Source organism: Lissotriton vulgaris, chromosome 2_1 (genome assembly GCF_964263255.1).
Source record: "Lissotriton vulgaris chromosome 2_1, aLisVul1.2, whole genome shotgun sequence".
In the NCBI taxonomy this organism is placed as follows: domain Eukaryota; kingdom Metazoa; phylum Chordata; class Amphibia; order Caudata; family Salamandridae; genus Lissotriton; species Lissotriton vulgaris.
The window spans coordinates 310,892,291-310,917,449 of record NC_141687.1 but is presented as its reverse complement, the minus strand read 5'-3'; the positions used below and the strand labels follow the sequence as shown (position 1 = coordinate 310,917,449).

Below are 25,159 nucleotides of genomic sequence, written 5' to 3'. Positions count from 1 at the left end.
GGCTCTCTGTGCACGCAGCTAAAGAATGGAACGCACTCCCAGATGACATCAGGCACGAGTCTAACCACCTCGCTTTCAGGAAGCATTTAAAGACACACTTGTTCCAATAGTGTCTTCCTTGTCCCTTGGTCTTACAGCGCTGGGATGCTCAAGAGTAGCCATGCGCTATAGAAGAGGGTATTCATTCATTCATTCAATTCAAACCATTCATTCTAATCCTAACAGTGAACCCTACCACAACCTCAGAGTCATAAACAACGATAACCTCAAGAGAGTGAATATCACTCAGACCCCTTCCCCCCAAACTCTGGCACCACTCAAATGCATACTACTCAATTGTAGGTCTGCTAGCAAACACGACCCAGAGATCTTCGACCTCATTCAACAGAATGAGCTAGACATTGTTATCCTCACAGAAACTTGGCTCAACCCTTCGTCCACCCCAATTCTTGACCTCTTGGTGCCCCCCACCCACAACATAATTAGTCTTGACAGAGTTAAGAAGCTGGGTGGTGGTTTAGCATGTATACATCAGAGTACGCTTGCAGTCTCCCTTTCAGAGTTATCTTCGCCGGTAACGTGCGAATACCTTTGTCTCAACATCTCTAGTAACAATCACCTGGTTTGCAAACTAAACACATTATATCACCCCCAGGCAACAATCTGCCCTTCATTGAACAATTAATGGAAATCATCATTTGGCAATGTGGACTCAGTCCAGTCCCACATCTACCTTGAGGACTTTAATGTTCACTGGTCTAACACTAATGATCAAGCAGTCTCATGCTTCTTACATGACCACAAATTGATTAAATAATGTGACCAGCCTACTCACATTAAAGGGGAAACGTTAGACCTCCTCATCTCAAAAGGTCATTTCATTGCATTGGATTCCATCATACCATGTGATTGGTTGGACCATCACATAATTTCCTTCCATATCAACTCTGGGATTTATCAGAGTAAGGCACAAAAAACCATACCAAAGATTTGGAAAGGGACCTGAGAGATATCAATACAGCTGACCTAGCAACCCGCTGTAATCAGGCCCTCTCTCCCCAATTGGACATATCTGAAGTCCATGCTCTCACAGACTTCTACAACTCTTCTATTTCCAACATCATGAATTCTATAGCCCCACTCCAATAAAAAAATGCACCTGCAAAAATTTCTAAAACTTGGTTCAATGGCAACCTAAATTCGGAACGTCGCAATCTAAGGGCCATAGAACGTTCCTGGAGAACCACTCCATTTTCAGACCATCTAAAAAACCTTAGAGCAACAAGAAGTGCATATAACAAACAAATCAAGACAGCCAAGGCGGAGTATTTCCGATCACAACTTAACCAAGCTGCGAATCGTCCCAAGAAACTGTTTGAACTTGTTAAACAACAATCGGTGGTAGCACCTAACCGATCAGCTTCGGAACTCAGACCTCCCTCATGTGATGATCTGGCTGCCTTTCTTACGGAGAAAACTAGGCTTATTAACATTGATCTGGAAGCCAGGAAGGCACTATTGTTACCCAATGAACCTGCACCCCCACTGGCTGTACTAGACAAGACAACACCACTTAGTTGGGGTGTCAAGAACAACGTTTCCTGGGACACCTTTACCCCCCTCAATGAAAATGATATCAAAAAGGTACTTCGGATTATCAACCCATCTAATCACTTCAGTGACCCATTATTTATTTATTTTATTTTATTTATTTAACATGTAACGCGCAACAGCTACCCACAGTGGGTTTCCCACCTAACATCTTCAAAGTAATTAAGGACAAAATCGCACCCTTCTGGACAAAGATCGTCAATGCGTCTCTGTCACAAGGCACGATCCCAGATTGCCTAAAAGATGCTCAGGTAACACCTATATTGCAAATACCCACAGCTGATAGTACAGATCCTAACAATTCCGACCTATCTCCAGCATACCCACTCTAGCCATACTCCTGGAAAAATGCGTCCAGTCACAACTATGTACACACATCGAAAATGTCCACCTCCTGGACCAACACCAATAGGGCTTTTGTAGTGGGCACAGCACTGAATCGGCTCTCACTCGGGTGATATATGACATCTTAGTACTGCTTGATTAAAATGAATCCCGCCTTTCTTATCCTACTTGATCTTTCCTCCGCATTTGACACTGTCAATCATGACAACCTCCTATTCATTCTGGAGCATAGGCTGGGCCTTTCGGGTCAGGTGCTGCCTTGGTTCTCGTCCTTGCTGCAGCACAGAACCCAAAGAGTTAAAGCAAACCACTCACTCTCCCAGCCATCCCCAGTCAGCATGAGGGTTCTCCAAGGATCCTCTTTATCTCCCATTCTCTTCAGTTTGTTCCGTAATCATTAGCTAATGTTCTAAAATCAAAATCCTTGGACATTTGCTTCCATATGTATGCAGACAACACCCAACTTTATCTGAAAATCTCCTCTCCGGATGACATCACTTCACTCAACTCTACCCTACTGACTACTAAAATTGGTCAATTATGAACCACCTCCTGCCAAACACCTCCAAAACAGAATTCCTCCTCATTTCTCCCTCGAAACATACTCCTAAAGCCGACCTTTGGATGAACCAACTCACCGCCTTCAACTGCTCCCCCGCATTATCGACTCAGCTAAATCTCTAGGAATTACCCTGGACAAGCATCTGAATACAAAGTCTCACCTTAGCAATGTGTGCAAGGGTGCTAACCACCTTCTGAGAACACTCAGGAATCTCAAACCTTTCCTACCGCAAGCAGATTTCAAGCAAGTAGTTCAAGCTCTTGTTTTACCGAGACCTGGCTATGGCAGTGCTAAGCTATGTGACCTCCCCAAATACTCTTTGGACCCCCTAAAGGCTTCACTGAATGCAGCGGCCAGACTGATCACGGGCACCATTAGATGCCCCATTTGACTCAGGTTTAGATTTTATTTTGGTGTTGGTTATTAGTTTTTATAATTGAGCTGTTATGTGTGCACTATTTGATTCAATGCCTATTATTCACCCCATGCTAGACTCATGTTTTGATTTGTTACCTTTTCCTATAATTCTAAAGCGCTCTGATATCCTTCGGGATAAAGTTCATGCTATATAATACTTTAAAAGTAAATAAATAAATAAATAAATAAACAGCCGCCGACACCATTGACCTCATGCTTCACCACACAATGAACCGCTCCATCACGAACGCCTCCTTCCCCTCTGACTTGAAGCACGCTGAGAACAACCCCCACCTAAAGAAACCCCCGGCGGATCCCACCAACCTCATAAACTACAGACCCATCTCCTTGCTTCTGTTCCCAGCGAAAGTCATCGAGAATGTCATCAACAGCCAACTCGCCAACTTCATCGAAGAGCACAACATCCTTGACTCCTCCCAATCCAGCTGCAGAAAGAACCACAGCACAGAAACCGCCCTCCTCGTCGCAACAGACCACATCTGCTCCCTCCTGGACAGAGGAGAGACTGTACCCATCCTCCTCGACCTTTCAGTAGCCTTCAACACAGTCTCAGACCACATCCTAACACGCAGACTTCATGACGCAGGTATCCGGGACAAGGCCTTAGACTGGAACCGCTCATTCCTCTCCGGCAGAATGCAGCGGGTCAGACTCCTTCACTTCTTCTCAGACCCACACAGACCCCCTGCGGAGTCCCTCAAGGATCCTCCCTCAACCCCATGCTGTTCAACATCTACATGGCTCTGCTTGCCCCCATCGTCAGAACATACAGACTCAACATTGTTTCATACACAGACAACACCCAAGACATCCTCCCCCTATCCAACGAACCCAACGCAGCCAAACACAACTTTCAAGAAGGCATGGAGGCAGTTTCCAAATGGATGAAGAGCAGCTGCCTACAACTCAACATGGACAAAACGGAAGTACTCATCATGGGCCCACACCCGATGCATGGAACAACACCTGGTGACCCTCCAAAGCCCGCCCACCCCCACGGACCATGCACGCAACCTTGGAATCATCCTTGACTCCGAACTCAAAATGGACAACCAGATCAACTCCGTCATATCCTCCTGCTTCCACACCCTCCATCTCCTATGCAAGACCTTCAAATGGATCCCCCTCAAACACAGAACGACCATCACACACACCCTCATCACCTGCAGACTCAACTACGGCAACGTACTCTATGCCGGAATCAACAAAAACCTTACCCCCAAACTTCAAAACATCCAGAACGCTACCGCTAGAATAGTCCTCAACCTGCCACGACACTGTCACGTCACCCAGCACCTGCGCCCACTCTATTGGCTCCCCATCGAGGCAAGAATCACCTTCAAGGTTCACACTCACGCACACAAAGCCTTCCACAACACCGGACCAGCATACCTTAATAGCCCACTCACATTCCATGCACCCCAAAGGACCCTACACTCAGCCCAGCTCTCCTACGCCTTGGTCCCTCGCACCAGGAAGTCAAGATCAAGAGGGCACTCTTTCTCCTTCCTTGTGGCCAGTGCCTGGAACGCCCTCCCGCTCCACCTCAGACAGACGACCTCACTCCCCAACTTCACGAGGGACCTCAAAATATGGCTCTTCAATCAAACCGCCTCCTTGATGGACAGGACCCTGCGCCTCCCACCCACCAGCACCTTGAGAACCTTACGAGTGAGTAGTCACACTCAACAAGCCCATGATTGATTGATTGAATGTTGCTGCTTGATGAGGGTTTCAGCCCTCTCAACCAGTAAACCAATTCCTTACAGTTTCTCATTATGAAGCAGGGTTTTTAAGACATCTTAGGCATCAAGAAGGAGATGGGTAGCAGGTTCACTGCACCAAGAGCAAGGCTAATTCAATGATGGCCCATCATCTCAGTCATGCAATCCTCCAAGTCAAGTGCAAACAAATTAGCACTAAAATAATGTCGAAACAAAATCGCAAGATAATTCTTACCTGTGAGAGGAGTGTGTCAGTTGCTGAACAGAAGCCGATTCCCACAGAAAAACCCATGATGCACAAGACCTGGAAACAAGCAAGGCTGTTAATAGTGCAGAGGCTCATACTTGTGCATCATCATTCACCTTATGTGAGAAGAAAAGTGGTTTAGTGGCTAAGTTGTTTACTGGTTAACAATGTATAAGTAATCTTTACCTCTTGACCAACATCTAGGAGATCCCAACCTGTTTATTATATTTCCTTGTGTGTCAGTGCCCTTATCAACCCAAGCTGGGAGTAGATTACAGCTGGTTGATCCCTAGAATGAGCACAATCTTTGAAAATAACAAGCATTGAGAAAACCAATAGGTCTGTGTTTTGGTAAAAGAAAGTGTTGCTTTATTGAATTGTGATTTGTGTATGTGGTTGTACAGATTGGTGAGTGGGTAAACATGAGAATAAGTCAAATAGTTTATAAATATATGGAGAGGTAAATGAGTACATCTTTCACAGTACCGCATCTATTGTTACGCAAAAACGGGGTTAGGAGATGACTGTGGATGGGGTCCTTTATCAAGCTCAGGAGGTGATGACACAGACATAACACATAAGTAGGTTAGTACTCTGCCCAGAGTGCACCCTGAAGCTGCTCTATACTAGGCATTGTCAATGCTGCGAAAGCAATTCTTCATGTGCAGTGGCCATAACAGAGCCTTGTTATCTCCATTGTACAAACAGCTCAATGAAGGATTCTTGGCAGTAGAGTTATGACTAGAGACTCAGTCCTTTGCAGAGCCATCAGGAGACAGTGCCAGAAGCAAAGACTGGTGGACCCTCATCACTGGGGTAAATCACAGATGCTGCTCAAGTGGCAATCATCATTGATGATGCTCCACTCACACATTGCAGCTAGGAATTATTGCTTATTCTATAAATTAGTCAGGCTTCATTTTAAAGTTATTTTAAATGAATTAATTTCTACCTACATTCTGTCACTTATGTAGTCATAGTGCTTTCTTATGTAGAATTTTTACTCAACCCCTTGAACGCTCATGACGAGCTGAGCTCGTCATGAGCCATTGTGCTTGTCTGCTCATGACGAGCTGAGCTCGTCATGAGCACACGAGCACCGTGGCTCATGACAAGCTGAGCTCGGCATGAGCACTGGGGCGCTGTGTGTGCCCCCCGCCCCCCAGCACAGTGGAGGAATCCGCCCGCATACAAGGGGTTAACTTGCAATCAACAAAATAAACATACAGCTTAGATTCATCAATGCATTAAACATCTTCATGACATGTTAATTTATTACATAATTTCAACACTACTTTTATTTCTATATTCAGCTAAAATGCCACACTAAAGCAAATAATTAACATAATAATAATATATATTAACATAAAATGCAAGGGAAATTTGTTCTACGAACCCATGCTACAGCGCCAACTCCATTGATGTAAACATGTGACCTTGGAGTCTTTATAGATCTACCTCAGAAAACTTGTATGTGGAACATAAATTCCTTTATTATAAGATGTGTTTGCTGATCTAGTTTATTCCAACCACTGTAATGAGAGTAGAATGTCAATGGTGAAACACATATTGTTTCCATTCATCTCCTTACCCAAAACTTTGTTTTATATTTATTTATTTAGAGTTTTATAGAGCGCGAACCAGACCCGTGAGGGTATCAGACCGCTTTACAGGATAGATAGGAAGTAAACAAAGGACTTTGGGGGGAGGATACAGTTAGGATAAATTGTACAAAGAGGCAGGCAGTTTCAATCCCAGGATTCCTATGGGGGAAAATAGAAAAGAAAAAAGCACAGGAGATAACATTTAAAACAACAGTCTCAGTGTGGGTGAGTATCATCCAGGAAGACATTGGAAAATGCTGAGATAGTGGGAGGAACCGGGACACTGAGGTGTAAGTAATGCAGCGTTAGAGGAGGAATTTGCCCATTTCTAAAGTTTTGGCTTCTTTTTTGAAGCGAGCCAGAGAGGGAAGTCTTCTAACGGCAGCGGAAGTGAGTTCCAGATTCTAGGAGCGGCACCAGGAAAAAAAAACTATTGTACGTTTTTTTTCCATAGGCATGCTGGTTGGAGCGAAAGGTCTCTGGCATATCAGCAAATCTGGCTCCTACGGATATCGCAAGTTTCTGGGCCAGATATGCTGGGGAATTGGAGTATAGAGCCTTGTGGGTGATGCAAGCCAGCTTAAGTTGGATCAGGCCTCGAGAGGAAGCCATTTTAGAGCTTTCAAGTGGGGAGAGACGTGGTTGAATTTCTTTTTAAAAAAAATATTTTTATTAAATACCTGGTGCAATCAACAATCCATACATTTTATAAATATTTCATTTAGAAAGTCATTATACACATATTATTTATATCCAATAAGAATAAAACAATATATTAGCTAAAATCAGAATTTTCAATACTAGGAAACTTAATATATATACACAGCGTTACTACAAAGGTATCATGATCAGGGAGCAAATGTTAAAAAGACATAGCATATTAGCATAAGGCTGGTTTATAGACGGGAATCCCTCCAGCCCTTAAGGGGAGACCAGATGTTCTGCCCCATCTACCTCATTCTCCTGTCTCTCCGGCCCGATTTACAGAACTAACTTAAGACAAAATCCTAAACTTACTACCATTTTGGTATTCACAGAAGGCACTTACTCATTTTAGTATTCACAGAAGGCACTTACTCATTTCGGTATTCACAGAAGTTAGGAGTCCTAACTTTAGGACTCCTAAATGCCTTCTGTGAATACCGAAAGTCTTAAAATTAGGATTTTTCTCAGTATAGTAGTAGTAAACTTAGGATTCTTAACTTTAGGATTCCTAAATGCCTTCTGTGAATACCGAAATTCTTAAAATTAGGATTTTTCTCAATTTAGTAGTAGTAAAGTTAGGACTCCTAACTTTAGGACTCCTAAATGCCTTCTGTGAATACCGAAAGTCTTAAAATTAGGATTTCTCTCAGTTTAGAAGTAGTAAAGTTAGGGGGCCTTATTTATGAAGGCCTTGCGCCGCCGATACGTCACTTTTTCCCATTTTAAAAGTGACGCACCGGCGGCGCAAGTGCTTCATAAATAAGGCCCAGGATTCCTAACTTTAGGACTCCTAAATGCCTTCTGTGAATACCGAAAGTCTTAAAATTTGAATTTTTCTCAGTTTAGTAGTAGTAAAGTTAGGACTCCTAACTTAGGACTCCTAAATGCCTTCTGTGAATACCGAAATTCTTAAAATTAGGATTTCTCTCAGTTTAGTAGTAGTAAAGTTAGGACTCCTCACTTAAGGACTCCTAAATACCTTCTGTGAATACCAAAAGTCTTAAAATTAGGATTTTTCTCAATTTAGTAGTAGTAACTTTACTACTACATCTCGGGGTCTTGACAGTATAACTCCTGCACACTCTATCAAGGCTTGTGCCACTCTTGCTATGAAAGATAATTTTTTTTAATTTGAGGATACGTTGTACCTTCAGACCTCGGGCACCAGTATGGGCAGTATTTTTCCCCTAAGTTTAGCCAACCTATACGTTCATCTCTTTGAGCAAGAGCATATACTCACCACAACCAACCCCTTTTTCAACTCGGTTCGGGTGTGGAAAAGATATATTGATGATGTCTTGGTGGTTTGGCTAGGTGGCATTGATGAGTTACAAGACTTTCTTACATGGATTAATAACAGGAATGAGTTCCTTCAGTTCACTGTCGAGTTCGACAGGAAACAACTAGCCTTTTTGGATCTGCTGATTTTTGCCACTCCGAATGGTTTACAATCAGAGTTGTACAGAAAACCCATGGCCAGGAATTCATTACTCTGCTATGATAGTCATCTTCCCAGATCCCTCAGGGATAATTTGCCCTATGGGAAATTTCTAAGAGTACAGAGAAACTGTTCTACTGATATAGGGTTCAAGGAACATTCAACTGCACTACAAAAATAACTGTGCCTCAGAAAATATCCTCCTAGACTGATACGCCGTTCACTCAAACGTGCTAAGAATTTGAATTTAAAATTATTTTTAAAGCGCACGTACACTAGCGGTTTCTTATAATAATAATAATAATAATAACTGTGAAGCACTTTTAGAACCCCCAATGCCCAAACAGAGCTTACAGAGACTGACTTTTGTTAACACCTTTGGTACTCTGTCGAATAACATCCAAAAGATAGTAAATAAACACTGGCCGATGCTGAATACCAGCCAAGAATCTATCCTTCCCCCTTTTTTGCGTTCAAAAGAGGTCCTAACCTGCGAGACCAGGTAGTGCACACAAGACCTTGAAATAAGACATCAAGGGCTCTTGGTACCATTTGGGATCTTCTGCCAGTTCAAGGCCACCACCCATGTGGCTCCTGCACAGCTTGCCCTCAAACTAAGAAATACCTTGAAATTGACATTGGCACAACTAGACCTTGGGTAAAGAAAAGATTTCCAAACTGAAATAGTGATAAGCTGATATACCTGATTGTATGCCCATGCCAGTTGAAGTATGTGGGGATGACCACGTGGAAAATTAAGACCAGAATTTCCGAACACAAAAGCACAATAAGATGTAAAAAACAGGCCACCAAACTTACTAGTCATTTCTTGGAAGCCCAACACGATCCATCTGCATTTCAATGGATGGTCTTGGAACAGCCTTTTATCCCGGACCATGTCACTGACCTTACAAAGTATCTATTGGTTAGAGAGCAGAAATGGTTTTTCAGACTAGGCAGCAATAAGACAGGATTAAACGATGAAATCCCTTGGTCCATTCGGTGAATGGTGCCCAGTATTCCATTGGTTTCCATTCTGAGTATACTTTGTGTCTAAAATACTTTTCCAACTGAACTATTGGCAGAGTACACTTAGGCAGGTACTAGATATACTTTCACCTAATGGACCCTCCTAGCCCATTGTTATGCCACATACTAGATGCACTGACAAACACTCAAGAGTCCTCATCAGTTGGGGCTAGAAATTTCAGGCGAATAACATATTCATATTTTTGATAAAGATGGGTATTTTTGCCCTTACTATGGGACAGTCTCATATTTATAAACCTTACTTTTTTGAGATCTTGCTCTTTGTCATTTTAGACCAATGCCATCAGCGCTAAAACACATATGTTTAGGCTCTTACTGCAACTCCCATGTTCCCCTGGGTATACCGAAGTCTTGTGAGACTTGGTATAGACGGAAGCAGGGCAGCCGCGCTAAGCTCATCTTGCTTGTTTCACTACATCAGCGCTAATACATATAGGTATAGCGCTCTTACTACAACTCCCATGTTCCCTTGTTTATACCCTAGTCTCGCAAGACTCGGCATACACGGAAGCAGGGTAGCCGTGTTCAGCTCATCTTGCTTTTTTACACTATGTGGGCTTATTACTACCTCGGATGCCCTTTCCAACTTTATTTTGAGTTGAGTGTTCATGATATTAATATCATAAGTAAATTATTATCGCTTTTGTTACATCAGGCTGCCAACTAGACCACGTGATTACTGTCACGTGACAACAGGCTGACCTATACGAGACTACCAAAATATAAATGGCAGATCCTATTCCGATCGGTACCTCCCCAGTCGGCTTGGATGCCGGCGAGAAGTACCGCCGGATAGGTAAGCAGCCTTGTCAGAGTCTCTTTCTCTGCCCCAGCGTGTTGCTACACTTTTTCTACTCTTTTGTGCCTCAGTTGGGTCAGCGATTAGCAGTCGGCAGAGTGAGCTTAATAACATTGAGGGTGTATACCGTCTTCGTCTGTGTCTATGACAAGACGTTTTCTCTCTGTTTGAGCTGAGTCGTGTAAACAATTTCCAGATAGAGTAACACAAAAAGCATATAGGGCGCACAACTTCTGTACCCTCGCCTGTGAGAACATATTTCCTCTAAATTACGGGTTGATATGCTTTTCTCTGGTCAGTAAGCAAGAGATGAGGACACGCTACACAATCTTCAAACTTGATCGAAGTGCTATGGTTGTATGCTCATGACACTTCATTTCATTTCTATGTATGACGTCTGTCTAAGTAGCAGGACCTGAACATATGGGTGGTTAGTAGAAATCTCGTGTTTTGTTCTACTTATCGCATCAACCACCTGTCGTTACCTAAGGGTGTTGTTTGACAATCACATATTGTTATTGCTATTCTCTGGAGTATACACTATGATTTAAAGAATAGGGAACATTTACCTTTGGTGTGTGTTTCTGTTTCCCTTTTTTTTGAGTGGTGCTTCCTTCTCCTGAGTACTGCCAGGTGAGGTGAGGCTCATTTCCCCTGCACAATAGGTAAGCAGGCGATCGATTACATCTTAGTGATAATTTGTCTCGTGATGTAACTACAAATAACATTGATATAGAGCCTCATGTCCTATTTTGCAAACCACAATTGATTTTTTCTGGTGTCAGGTTTTTGATATTTTTACAATACTTGATTTTAGTGCCTGTACATTTTATGATGCAGACTTGTCTTCTCAAACCATGTTCCTTTTTTCCACTAGTGGTACAACGGATCCATATGTAGGGAAGAAGCAGACACCTAGGATCTCAGGTGATCACGTTCGTTTTTGTTTATTTATTCTTTATCACTTTGGCACATTGCAGTAGCACTGATACATAGGTCCTGAGGAAGGCAAGGACTATTTGGTCCACTTTATTGCTGAAACATGTCGACCTACATACCATCTGGGCAGTTATTTGTTTGAAGCTGCTGTTTGCTATTCTGTTTTTAATATTGGAGGATTGGGCAGAAACAAGAATAAAAGATGTGTTGCTCCTTCATCCAATTTTAACACACTTTCTCACATTCACAGGCACTGCAATCCCGTCACCCACAAATAGAGACAACTGACTAACAGCACAAGGACCGTACAGCGGGCTATTTTGTTGATGAAGGATATTCCACCTTATCCTCATACATCACCCATAGCTCGTTAGAAGGAAGGTCCTCAAGGAGTCCCAAATGATGAAGGGCGGTACCGAGTGGTGACTGATTGGTATCCTTATTTTTTCGGGATAGGTCAGGACTAGTTAATCTCACTTTTTCTGATCCTTACTTTGTTTCATTTTGTTGAGTAGCTTGTTTTGCATCATATTGAGTATTAGGTTCTTTCCAGACCCATAGACACTTATGTGTGTGTTACTTTCGATATTTACCACCAACTTGTAGTTGGTGGTTAATAACCAATCCTTAAATGACAAATGCACTCACTTGAGTCCTCCCTACATTAAGGATTCAGTAATTTACCGAATCAGTATTTAAGAATTCGGTAATTTACCGATTCCTTAAATTACTGATTCGGTAAATTACCGAATCCCTAAATTAGGCCCCTACTTCTCAAATGCCTAATACGGGTCGTTAACGGCCGAAATTCGGTAATTTCGGCCGTTACCTACCGGTATTGGGCTACCTACATCTGGCCCTAAGTGCCTTCTGTGAATACCAAAATGGTAGTAAGTTTAGGATTTTGTCTTAAGTTAGTTCTGTGAATCGGACCCAATGTTATGAATCCCCAGGAGTATAGATAGCCACATCTGGAAGGAGGGGGCCGTAGTGTCCTTCAAAACTGCAACCAGTAATATTGGAAGAACCGCCACACATATAAAAACAAAGGCTTCCTCCTCCTTATAAAGACCAAAATTACAATTGGTTCCTATTATCATTAGGTTAGGGGATAGGTTGACCGTAACACCTAGCAGCCCCTCCCAAACCTTTTCAATCTCAGCACAAATTTAGCTTAGCTTTTTGCTACATATGCACCAAATTAGCAGGCCCTTCGTGACACCTTGGGCATTTATTGTCTTCCATTTTATCCAAATCAAATAGCTTGGCTGTTGTGAAGTATAAGTTAAACAAAGTTTTGTAATGTTGAGCTCTCAGATTCGTGGAGCGGAACAGTTTCCCATCTAATTGCAGTGCTTTATCTAAGTCAACATCTGACTCCCCTAATTTCATCATCCAAGAGGCCTCAACCTTTTCCAAATCGTCTTGTATTGTTGAGATTAGTGACCTGTAAATCATATTAATTTTAATACCCCCTCCCACTAGATACTCAACCATATTGATTTTACCTCCTGGGGAAATCTGTGGCCTAATACTTGTTAACGTTCGATAAATTTGTAATAACTTAAATCCTTGATTAGCTGGGATTTTGAATTTCCATGGAAAAGCATCAAAACTCATCAAGTTATCCCCTTCAAATAGATCCCCTAATCTTCTAATTCCTTGATGCTCCCACAGTCTCCACAGCCTATCATTGCTAAGGTGTGGAAAGATACTGGAGTTCCAGAAGGGTGTGTAATAGTTAATTTTCAGGATTGCCATCGGTTTCTGAATTACTTTCCAGACCCCCCCCAGACGCTGTCTAGCACCTTATATCAGATTTTGTCATAATAGCGTCTGTCGGTCTTACACAACAAGAGCCCTACGGCTTCTCTACCTAAGAGCAATTCAAAGATGGATGGGGGATTTACATTCCCAAACGGAGAGTCAGACAGGTTTGTGGCACCGTCTAATAATATCGCCTTCTGACTAAAAAGACAGGACACATGATAAAATCTTTTATTGGGGACTGCCAGCCCTCCTTTATCTTGCGGCAGAGACAGATATTGCATAGATCGTCTAATTTTGCCATACTGCCAGATAAAATTCACAAAGATTGCCTCTATAGATTTTAGCCCGCCCTCCCCCACCATAAGCGGGATAGAGCGAAAAAGATACAGTAGTTTAGGGAGCATGGTCATCTTGAGCACATAGGCTCTTCCTATTACAGACAAATGTATGGAGTCTATTATTTTTAGCTCTGCCGCAATTGAGGTAACAAGCGGGATAAAATTATCTTTATTTATTGTATCCATTACAGGGCTAATCCTAACCCCAAAATAACCTGCTGAATCTGTGTTTCTTCCATCCTGCTTTATAATATTACTCTAACAGATTATCTGGACCTTATTTTCATTGAGGAGTTACCCTGAACAATGACCAAATTCCGTAGTTATCCATATAAGAGAAGTCAAAGCCATATCTGGTTCTGTAGTTATTACAACCAAATCATTAGCATAAGCCAGCAGCTTGGTTTCAAACCCTTTACAAACCCCTGGCTTAATACCCTCACACCCTATTATCCTGCGTACCAGTGGACCAATGTACAGGGCAAATAGGATTGGACCCTTGTCGAATCCCCCTTGAGATATAAATTTCATCTGAGCTACCTCTCATTAGTTGAATTCTGGCTATAGGATCAGCATACATAGCTTTTATAGCACTCATTATTTTAGGGCCAAAGCCCCTCCGTTCTAATATCCCCCACAAGTACTTCCACGTGACGCGATCAAAGGCCTTTGCTGCGTTCAGAAGGATCATGGCGAACCGTCCCCGTATGACAGCCTGCACATGTAAATGTAAATGTATTGCGATTTATATAGCGCACGTATCACCCGAAGGCATCAAGGCGCTTGCCTTGGGAACCCGTCCTGGTATTCCCCTGTGAGATATCCCCAGCAGGGTATCCACAAGGTGAAAGCCAGGCATCCCGCCGCGAGGGGCCGTAGTGGAGATTAAGCAAGCTATTGCCCAGAGTCGCAGAGTGTGAACCCGTGAGTCAAGTAGGCACCGGAACAAGAATTATCGAGTCCGTGGAATTTTTGAGCCCAAGATCCGCCGAGGCGGGGAATTGAACCCTGGTCCAGGACCGATCTCAGCTTCTGGGTCTGCCGCCTCTAACCCCTGAGCCACACTTCTCCACATCAAACAACATGATGGCCCGCCTGATATTATCAGTTGTCCCTTGACCCATGCTGCCACGGGGAAACCAGGCCGCCAATGACCCCTCTCAGCCTTTTAGCCAAGACCTTAGCATAGATTTTAGTGTCCGTATTTATGAGGGATATTGGACAATACGAACCAGGAACTTCCTTAGGCTTGCATTTTTTATGGAAGACAATGATATTCGTTTCTTTCAAGGAATCTGGAATTTTCCCAGAGCAGATTATGCCATTAAATAAGTCCAACAGCAGGGGAGCTATCACACCCTGTAAGCATTTGTATAATTCAAGTGGAATAATATCTAGCCCTGTAGCCTTCCCTGTTGATAGATCCTGCAGTGCTTCTACCACTTCACTTGGTGCCAGATCATTATCCAACGCCGCTCTATCTTGCTCAGCCATATTAGGGCCGAAATCTTCAAATGCCAAACTAGCAAAATCTGCCGTGTCCTCTTCCTTATATAATTTTTGATAGAAATTCCTAAAAACCTTGCGAATACCCTCCGGCTCCGCATACTCCTGGTTTCCTTCATGTATTTTCGTTATTATATTTCTGCTATAGCTGTGCCTAATCCTTAGTGCTAGGAGTTTACCTGCCTGCTCTCCAGTCTCATACATCCTACCCCTGTGTGTCTGGTACTCATCAGCATAGCCATAGATTGTACAAAGTGTAAATCCCACCTCAAGTTCCACAATTGCCCACCTGTCCAAGGTATCTTCCAGGCAGCGTCCACCCAAACTGGATTTAGCAAGTATTGCCACCCCTCTAACAGTAGACGTCTGTGAGGTGGATGCCACAGATCAAACCCTTTAATACTTAACAAATGTTTTTTGACCCAAGGTAGATGAGTCTCCTGTAAACAAATCATGTCTAGCTGATTTGATCTAACAAATTGCCCCAGCCTCTGTCACTTACTCCAAGCATTCAAACCCCCTATATTAACTGAGCAGGTATTAAGCTTTCCCATTGTTCTCTACTGAAATATCGCCTGACCATCGTCTCAGACCATTGTTTTACAGAAGACACTTTAAACCAAACAGAAACAGTATATCACCAGGTATTTTCCTTTTTTTCCTTTTTATCCATCCCTTCCTTGTGAAGTGCAACCCACCATCCCCTCTTCCCCCCCAGCCCCACACCGTGAACCCCACACTCCTCTAGCTCAACTCGCCTCTCCACCCCATAGAGGCACTCAGCTCTAAGTCTGTGCATGTGATCTGCGCAGTACTAGTGGCCAGTGGGTCCTTTCAAACATAACATTGAATAGGTTATAACAGACCATTATAACTACCCTAACCCCAAAAAATCCTCAAACCACCCCAATTCTACTATACCACATCTTCCCCCCCCCCACAGCTCCATCATCCAACCTCCCCCCATCCCTTTATATCCACCAGCAAGCATATTCTATCCCTTTTCCCCCACTGTGAGAAGCAGCAAATGCATCTTTATTTGTCCAGGGAGTCCAGGTACTCTTTTGCTTTTATCTCAGATGAAAAGTATCTCGTAATCCCCTGATTGATCACTTTTAGTTGCGCTGGATTAATAAAATAGGCCTGGATACTTTTGTCCTGGAAAGGTTTTATAGGCTGCCTCAGCCTCCAGCGCCTTTCTGCCGTTGAGTGGCAGAAATCGGGCCGTACAAAAAATGAGACCCCTCGGCTTGATATTTTGGCATCAGGCATTGCTTTGTCAAAAATTGTTTTCTGCAGGAGAAAATTCCTGAAAAATACTAATATAGCCCGTGGTCTGTCAGCCTCCTTTGCTGGAGCTTGAAATTTAAGTGGAGTGCGATGCGCTCTTTGAATTTCTGCTGCCCAATTCCACTCCAATAGTTCAGGAAAGCCACCTTAAAAATATCAATTAAATATCTCCTAGTGTCAGACCCTTCCAAGCCCTCCTGACCCCCCAACACTCTGAGGTTATATCTCCTTTGTCTATTTTAAAACTCTTCTAGTTTCCAGTGGATGTCTTTGATTTATGCACCTTGGGCCTCCACCAGGGTTATAGCACTTGTCGCATCTGCTTCCGTAGCCGTGATTCTCTCTCAAAGTTTTGCCACTCTCTCTCCCATGTTTGAGAAAGCTTTAGAGAGCTTCCTAACAACCCCCTGCATTTTCCTCATCCCTGCCTGAGCATTTCAGCTATCTTGTTGTGTTTCCTCTCTGTGTGCCAGGATAGCTTGGTGTATCATATCCAACGTAGAGGGGGTTCCATCAGTTACCACCGGTAATTAACTTGAAGGTGAACCTGAAAGCGGAAGAATAGTCCCATTTTAGGTCTTTTCTCCCTCTGTTCTGCATACCACTTTGCACCAATGATTTTTTGCCTGTTAAGGGGCGGTCCTCCTCACTATCTTCGGCATCCGATTCTAAGCTACTAGACCCCTGCGATATGCTGATGATATTATCCAACTACTCCGCTGGTTGAATTTCTTTGAACCAGTTAGGAGTCTGGTGGCAGCGTTGAAGCAAGTTTCAGTAGGGTCAACGAGCTCTTGGGTAGACCTGTGAGGGTGGAGCATCCATATTCTAGTCTGGAGATGACTAGCGCCTGGATAGCCATTTTTAAGTTGGGAGTGTCGAGGAAGGGCTTGAAGTTTCTTAGGTAGCTCAGGTGAAATCTGGCAGTTTTAGCCACCGAATTGATGTGGCCACGCTTATTCAATCTGCCGTCAAGGGTTATTCCAAGTGATTTGGCAGAGTCTTCAATGAAAGGGGTGCAGTTTAACGCTGTGATAGCCTTGAACCATTCTTGAATGTCAGTGTTGTTTTTGTTTGGTGAGATGAGGAGAAATTCCATTTTTTTAGCGTTAAGTTTGAGCTGTTTAGAGGTGAACCAGTGTACTGTCAGCTTCAAGGCCTCCTTCAGGGAATGTAGGTCCTCAGGAGAAGAGATTTTAATGTAGATCTGTGTGTCATCGGCATACATGTGGTAAGCGATATTAGTGGTATGAAGCACCTCTGTGAGCGGTTCAAGGTAAAGGTTAAAGAGGGTTGGGGAAAATTCCTAGCAAGTTATTGGTGCTTAAGGGGTTTCTTTGGAGGTTTTAGCTAGTTGTTAGATTGGTGTTTGACCAGTTCGAATAGCTTTTGCTGTCTATTCTTGGTGTTCTCCAATTCAGTTCTAAAGAATTCTTTTTTTGAGTTGCAGACTTTCCTGTTGTATGCGTTTCTGGACTGGCAGAGAAGATGTAGATTGGCTGCTGTTGGGTGCGGTTTCCAGTTGCGTTCAGCCTGCCAGAGGAATCTCCTCTCATTGTTGAGGGATCCATTGAACCAAGGGTTCCTGTCTTTGATCGGGGTTCTTTCTAGTTTTAATGGAGCAAGGTCATCGAGTATGTTGGATATGGTTGTGGAGTAATAGCCAGTGAGGTTATTGACCATGGAGACGTGAGGGGGGAGGGGGGGGGGGGGGGGGTCAGCCTCACAGCATGCAGCCAGTTTCAAGTGATCCAGGTTCTTGGTGTCTCTAACCCAGCGTTTGGGAATCACGGGATGAGGTGACCATGTTTGTGGGTGCCTGGCAGTAGGAATGTAATAGCATGGTGGTCAGACCAGTCGGAAGGGGCTATGGAGATAAGCTTGACCACTGATTCCTTGGAGATGATCCAGTCAAGGGGCGCCCCTTTCGAATGGGTTGGGAGTGAGCAGACTTGGGTGAGGGCTTGGCCGGTCAGGAAGTCTCTGATGGCGTTGACCTGCGGGTCCTTGGGGTGGTTCCAATGCAGGTTGAAATCGCCAAGGAAAATGTTGTTGGAGTTAGGGGAGACCTTGGTTGTGAGAATTTCCATGAGGTGGTCAGTGAAGGTGTCTTTCATGCCTGGGGGGAGGTAGAAGATGTGCAGTCTGCACAGTTGGGTGGTATTGTTGCATATAGACAGTGCAAGGTATTCACAGCAGTATGTAGGATCGACTGGAAGCTCGGTAACAAGGAGGTTAGAGTGGCAATGCCTCCCCCTTTTTTATTGGATTGTTTGTCCAGCATTACAATGTTGTAATTGGGCAGGACTAAGAGGTCAAGGCAGGGAGAAGAGGACTCATTGAGCCAAGATTCAGTCTGAACCGCCAAGTACAATTTATGGCTAAGTATGAGATCGGTGATATCCGAGGCATGCTTTACTGCTGAGCTGCAGTAAATTAGGAGGCCGGATAGTGGGGATTCAGCGTGTGAGACGTGACATGGGGCAGAGATGGGTACTAGCATTAGGTTGCTATTGATCACTCCTCTGTTGCGGAGGGTAGCTTATCTGTTGGGGTTGGATGTAACCGTGTGAATAGGGAGTTTGACACTCTGATCTGCGGGCAGAAGGTTATCAGGGCAGATTCATGGGTAATGAGGAGGTCTGTGACTTCTTCCTCCATAAGGTCTGAAAGCCTAGGCGTAACTGGGGCAGGTTTTGTACTTCAAAAATATTCAGGGCCTAAAACACACTTATCTTTTTACGTGCTGAGACACAGCACTCATAAATATACTACTACTAAATCCCTTTGTAAATAGCAAACAATCATTAACTTACACAAAAATGTGGGTTTACCTTTGTGAATCAGGCCCGCAATTTCCAATTTCACATTAAGTCTTTTTGATGCACAACAGTCCAATCTCTCCATCCACCACATTACTTTACGTGGTAGCTTCTCTTCCGCTTGGTAATACTTTAACTGGTCAACTATCTGGAAACATATTTTGTTCATGATGTGATGATCTTGACTAAAATCAGGTTGGTACTGTGCCGAATCCAGCTGTGGATAGAGGAGTCTGAGATTCCCATCACCATTGCAGGCAGGTTTCCGCCCCCATACCAGCACCATTGACCAGGTGCTTAGGTTTGTGATGATTTTCTGGCCAGTTGTTATCATAGGAGGGAGCACACTATATGCAGCTTTTAACGATCCTAAGTCCGCTTTAGACTTGGTCCCTCGTAATAAAATGTGGAGAGCATTTATGGACGTGGGGATGCCATTGGAGTTACTAGCAATGCTAGTCAAATTACATGACTCCGATTACGCACAGGTTCGATGGGGCACACACGGAGAAGTAACAGATAGATATCCTGTGTTAAAGGGTGTGCGCCAAGGATGTTGTCCTCGCCCCTACCCTGTTTTCTTTGTTTATTGACAGGGTTGTACAGTATTATTCCACAGGCCCCACTGACGCCCCAACTTTGGTGGGCTTGAAGGTCCCCCTTCTCATGTTTGTGGACGACACCCTGAGCCAATCTAAGACCCAAACTGGGCCAGAGGCTGCCCTGTCCCGTTTCGAAGAGCTTTGCTGTGACCATGAGTTGGTGGTCAATGTGGACAAGACAACATTCATAGTTCTTCACAAGTACAAAACCATTAAGGGTAAAGTATACATGAATAATGTTCTTCTAGATCAGACTGAAGTGTTCACTTACCTGGGGATAACTTTAAATAGGAAACTAAACTGGAAGCCACAGATTGACATGGTAGCTCTAAAACATGTGCAGTTGGCTGGGGCTCTTATAAAAGAGCAAAGGCTTTCATTTACCAAGCCCATAGCTCCCGCCCTTAAGATATACAACTCTAAAGTTGCTAGTCCAATCCTATACGGCGTTGAACTCAGGGGCCATGAGGATATTACTCCCCTGGTCACTTCCCAAAACAAATTTATAAGGGCACTAACTGGTTTGCCGCAATCTGCTCCATTGCTGCCTTTATTCTTGGACCTGGTTTGTTTTTGTATTGAGGAACTGGCTCGATTCAGGCCTATAGCTCTTTGGAGAAGGCTTTGGGTTACCCCTGAGCTCTCTCTGTATGCCAAAGCTCTCTTGAATTTCAGGGGGGTAGGGTGCCTAGGTAAGATCAAGTGGCTCCAGTATATAAAAAAATCCTTGACAGAAATAGGGATGAGTACATTGTGGGAGAATCCAGAAGTCAACCCATTCCCGACAAAAAAGGAGCTTAAGGCAGTTAACTTGGACATGATGAAGATGAAGCATTTTTCCTCTATCAAAAAGCCAACTTTGACCAGGAATTTCTTGTTGATCAAACATGAGCTTGGGTTTGAACTGTATTGGAAATGTATTTCAAAACCATTTGATAGAAAACTATACCACCAGTTTAGGGTAGGTTCCCTTCCGATTAAAGCTTTTACTAGTCTATGGCACATGTCTACATCAGAAATGTGCCCTTTGTGTTTAGACCATATTGAATCAATCGCTCATATCTTATTTGCTTGCCCGGCCTATAGGTCACCTACGATGAAATGGCTCAAGCCCACTTGTTCCAGCCTAGGCAAAAGATCAGCCATCGAGGCCCTTAGGATCCTGCAGACATGTACCCAGGAATCCTTTGTTGCTGCCATGGCAAATTTCTTGAGTTGGGCATGGGCGATTCAGGCTAACAAACTAAGGGAACATTGATTTGTTTTTACCAACTTTAAGGGATGTGTGGTAGATTGAATTTGCTACCCTGTTAAGTCTTGATGCAGGGCTTAGTGATTTCACCAAAGACCAGTGTAGTTGTCTGCCTAAACCACTGCTATAGGTGTTTTGGCCTTATAACACCGTTTTGCCAACAAACCATTGCTGGGTGGATCTATCTCATATCACATCTTTTTAAAATTATGGTGTTTTATAGTGTATTAGACCCTGTTAAGTCTTGATGCTGGGCTTAGTGATTTCACCAAAGACCAGTGTAGCTGTCTGCCTAAACCACTGCCACAGGTGTTTTGGCCTTATCAATCAATCAATCAATCAATCAATCAATCAATGCATTTGTAAAGCGCGCTACATACCCGTGAGGGTCTCAAGGCACTGGGAGGTGTGGGGGCCGCTACTGATCGAAGAGCCAGGTCTTGAGGAGTCTTCTGAAGGCCAACAGGTCCTGAGTCTGTCGTAGGCTGGTGGGGAGAGCGTTCCAGGTCTTGGCGGCGAGGTAGGAGAAGGATCTACCGCCGGCGGTGGTCTTCTGGATGCGGGGGACTGTAGCGAGGGCGAGGTTGGCTGAGCGGAGGCTTCGGGTGGGCGTGTGGAAGCTAAGTCGGTTGTTGAGGTATGTAGGTCCGGTGTTGTGTAGTGCCTTGTGCGCGTGGATGAGGAGCTTGAAGGTGATCCGCTTGTTGACAGGGAGCCAGTGCAAGCTTCTCAGGTGGGGTGTGATGTGGCTGTGTTGGGGGACGTCGAGGATCAGTCGTGCTGAGGCGTTCTGGATTCGTTGTAGTCGTCTCAGGAGCTTGATAGTTGTTCCTGAGTAGAGGGCGTTCCCGTAGTCGACTCTGCTGGTGACGAGGGCCTGGGTGATGGTTTTTCTCGTGTCGGTAGGGATCCATTTGAAGATCCTGCGGAGCATTCGGAGGGTTTTTAAGCAGGATGCCGAGATGGCGTTGACTTGCCTGGTCATGGAGAGGGTGGAGTCGAGGATGACCCCCGCGCTGCGTGTGTGGTCTGTGGATCCGGGGCTGTGCCTAGCGATGTGGGCCACCAGGTGTCATCCCAGGCTGATGGGGTGGGTCCGAGGATGAGGACCTCCATCTTGTCTGAATTCAGCTTCAGTCTGCTCTCCTTCATCCAGTCGGCTATGGCCTTCATTCCTCTGTGGAGGTTGGCTTTGGCAGTGTGGGGTCTTTGGTGAGGGATATGATCAGCTGGGTGTCGTCGGCGTAGGAGATGATGTTGAGGTTGTGTTGTCGTGCGACGTGGGCGAGCGGTGCCATGTAGATGTTGAACAGCGTCGGACTGAGAGAGGATCCCTGTGGGACGCAGCAGATGATCTCTGTGGTTTTCGAGCAGAAGGGTGGGAGGCGGACGCTCTGGGTTCTGCCGAAGAGGAAGGATGTGGTCCAGGCCAGGGCCTTCTCTTGGGTTCCGGCGTCTTAGAGGCGTGCTGATAGGGTGCGGTGGCAGACTGTGTTGAAGGCTGCTGATAGGTCCAGGAGGATGAGGGCGGCTGTTTCTCCTTTGTCCATCAGGATCATGATGTCGTCAGTGGCGGCGATGAGGGCGGTCTCAGTGCTGTGGTTGCTGCGAAAGCCGGATTGGGAAGGGTCCAGGATGTTGTTGTCTTCCAGGTAGCGGGTTAGCTGTTTGTTGACAATCTTCTCTGTCACTTTTGCCGCGAAAGGGAGCAGGGAGATGGGCCGGAAGTTCTTGAGGTCCTTGGTGTCCGCCTTGGGCTTCTTCAGAAGGGCGTTGATCTCGGGGTGCTTCCAGCTTTCCGGGAAGGTTGCTATCTTGAAGGAACTGTTGACAGTTTTCCGGAGGTGGGCGCGATGGTTGTGCTGGCTTTGTTGAAGACGTGGTGGGGGCAGGGGTTGGATGGGGATCCGGAGTGGATGGAGTTTATGGTTTAGATGGTGTCTTCGTCGCTGACGTTGGACCAGGCGGTCTGGCAACTGGTGAGGGTGGTGGTCGCAGGGGTGGTGGACTCGGTGGTGGGTGCAGGGTTGTCGAAGTCGGTGGTGGGTGCGGGGTTGTCAGAGTTGAAACTGTTGTGGATGTCGGTGATCTTGCGGTGAAAGAAGGTGGCCAGGGAGTCACACAGGTCCTGTGATGGTGGGATGTCGTTGGTGTTGGAGCTGAGGTTGGAGAGTTCTTTCACAATGCTGAAGGGCTCTTTGGTGTTGTGTGCGTTGTTGTCTAGGCGGTCCTTTTGGTGGTCCTGATGAGTTGGTGGTGTCTGCGGGTGGCACACTTGTGGGCTGTGTGGCTGTCTAGTGTTTGGTCGTGGAGCCATTTCTTTCCCAGCTTCCGACAGGTGCTCTTGGAGATCCGGAGGTCTTCGGTGAACCAGGCGGCTTTCTTGTTGGCGTGGTTGGTTGTGGAGGTCTTGAGAGGGGCGAGGGTGTTGGTGCAGTCGTAGATCCACTGTTTGAGGTTGGTCGTGGCGGTGTCGGGGTCGGTGGGGTCGGTGGGGTTGGCGGGTGGTCTTAGGGCGAGGGTGGTAGTCAGTTGGTCCTTGGTGACCTTGCCCCAGCAGCGGCTTGGAAACTGTTGGGTGCGGCGGTGTGTGGTGGGTTTCTTGAAGGTGAAGTGGGCGCATCTGTGGTCGGTCCAGTGGGGTTCTGTGGTGTGGTTGAAGGAGACATGGGGGCTTGTGGAGGAGATGGGGTCCAGCGTGTTTCCAGTGGCGTGGGTGGGTGTCATCACGAGTTGTTTGAGTCTGAGGTTGGCGATCAGGGCAGTGGAGTTTGTTTAGTTGTTGTTCTCGAGGTGGAAGTTCAGGTCCCCGAGGAGGATGTAGTCCGTGGAGGCGAGGGCGTGGGTGCTGACGAGGTCATGGTCCGGGTGGTCTCTAGACGAGTGTTCCTCTGAGGGTGGTGTTGGGGTCGGTGTGGATCTGGAAGTGCATGTGCTCGGCGGTCGTGAGGGTGTCGTCGGTGTTGGTCGAGACTCTGAGGGTGTCCTTTTGGATGATGGCGTTTCCCCCTCCAACTCCGTTGGTGCGGTCTCTGCGGGAGATCTTGTAGCCCTGTGGGATGGCAATGGCGATGTCTGGTGCTGAGGTGGCGTTCAGCCGGGAGGAGGGCGGGGAGAGCCCGGGGGCAACAAACCATTGCTGGGTGGATATATCTCATATCACCTCTTTTTAAAATGATGGTCTTTTAAAATGTATTAGAGTATGTTGATCTGCTTTATTAATATTTAAACTCATGTATCCTATTGTGGCCCCCCTTACATTAATGTCAGCTCTGTCTTGACTTGCTCTTTTTCAATTTTGTATTTTTAATCTGTTTTAATTTTTAACTGACTGTGATGTCTTTTATGATTTTTATAATCGAAATAAAGACTAACGAACTGACTAAAATCTAAAACAATGCGTGAAATAATGTTCTCGTCATGATTAGCAGGATGATGCTCATGCCATCTTATCCTTGGTGAGTTGTTTACCCTCCATAACATTTTCCATACGGGCACTTAACAGTCTACAACACATATGCATTTCAGGATGCATAATAGACCCTGATTTTAATCACTTTACTCATACACTGATGATAGCTAGCATTGATCTTCATGGTGTCAGTCAGTCAAAAAACTTAATTTGCATTGTTTTTGGTGCATAAAAGTATGTACAATCTTACATCATAATTAATTAGCACAACCATTTTTTATGAAATGATCAAATTAAATTATCTAAAAACACCATAACACCATAAATGGGGCGTGGCCAAGATGGTGAGCAGATAAGACATACTTTCATTGTCTCCTCTCTCCCGGTGGCCCACCGAGACCATAGCCCATCCTCAGAGCACCCATGAGTCACAGATAGTGAAGAGTGAAGGCGCTAACCAATAGAATGGACCCTGGAGTGAGTTTGACATCCCAGGAAGCCGGCAGTTGGCAGGGAGAGAGATGGCCCGGGCGCGAGCCCTGGCAGCCGAGGCCTGGAGCACACCATAAGGTTCGCACATGGCTGCTGGAGATCTGTGGCTAATTGGACATTCAGACATCGCCCTTGGACTTATGGGTTTGACGGACACCCGCTAGGATGACTGAGGCAGAGGTAAGAGTGAATTTAGCCGGGGCCCGAGAGCGA

The 25,159-nt window shown here is 45.1% G+C and overlaps 1 protein-coding gene across 1 annotated transcript in view; it reads right to left on the bottom strand.

Moving 5' to 3' along the window:
- LOC147730244 (multidrug and toxin extrusion protein 2-like) overlaps positions 1 to 25,159 on the bottom strand; it is a 1,772,530-nt gene that overhangs the window by 1,375,004 nt on the left and 372,367 nt on the right. Inside the window, exon 3 of the mRNA XM_086958534.1 lies at positions 4,916 to 4,984. Within this exon, the coding sequence (XP_086814660.1) occupies positions 4,916 to 4,984 (69 nt within the window). The remainder of the gene's footprint in view (positions 1 to 4,915; positions 4,985 to 25,159) is intronic.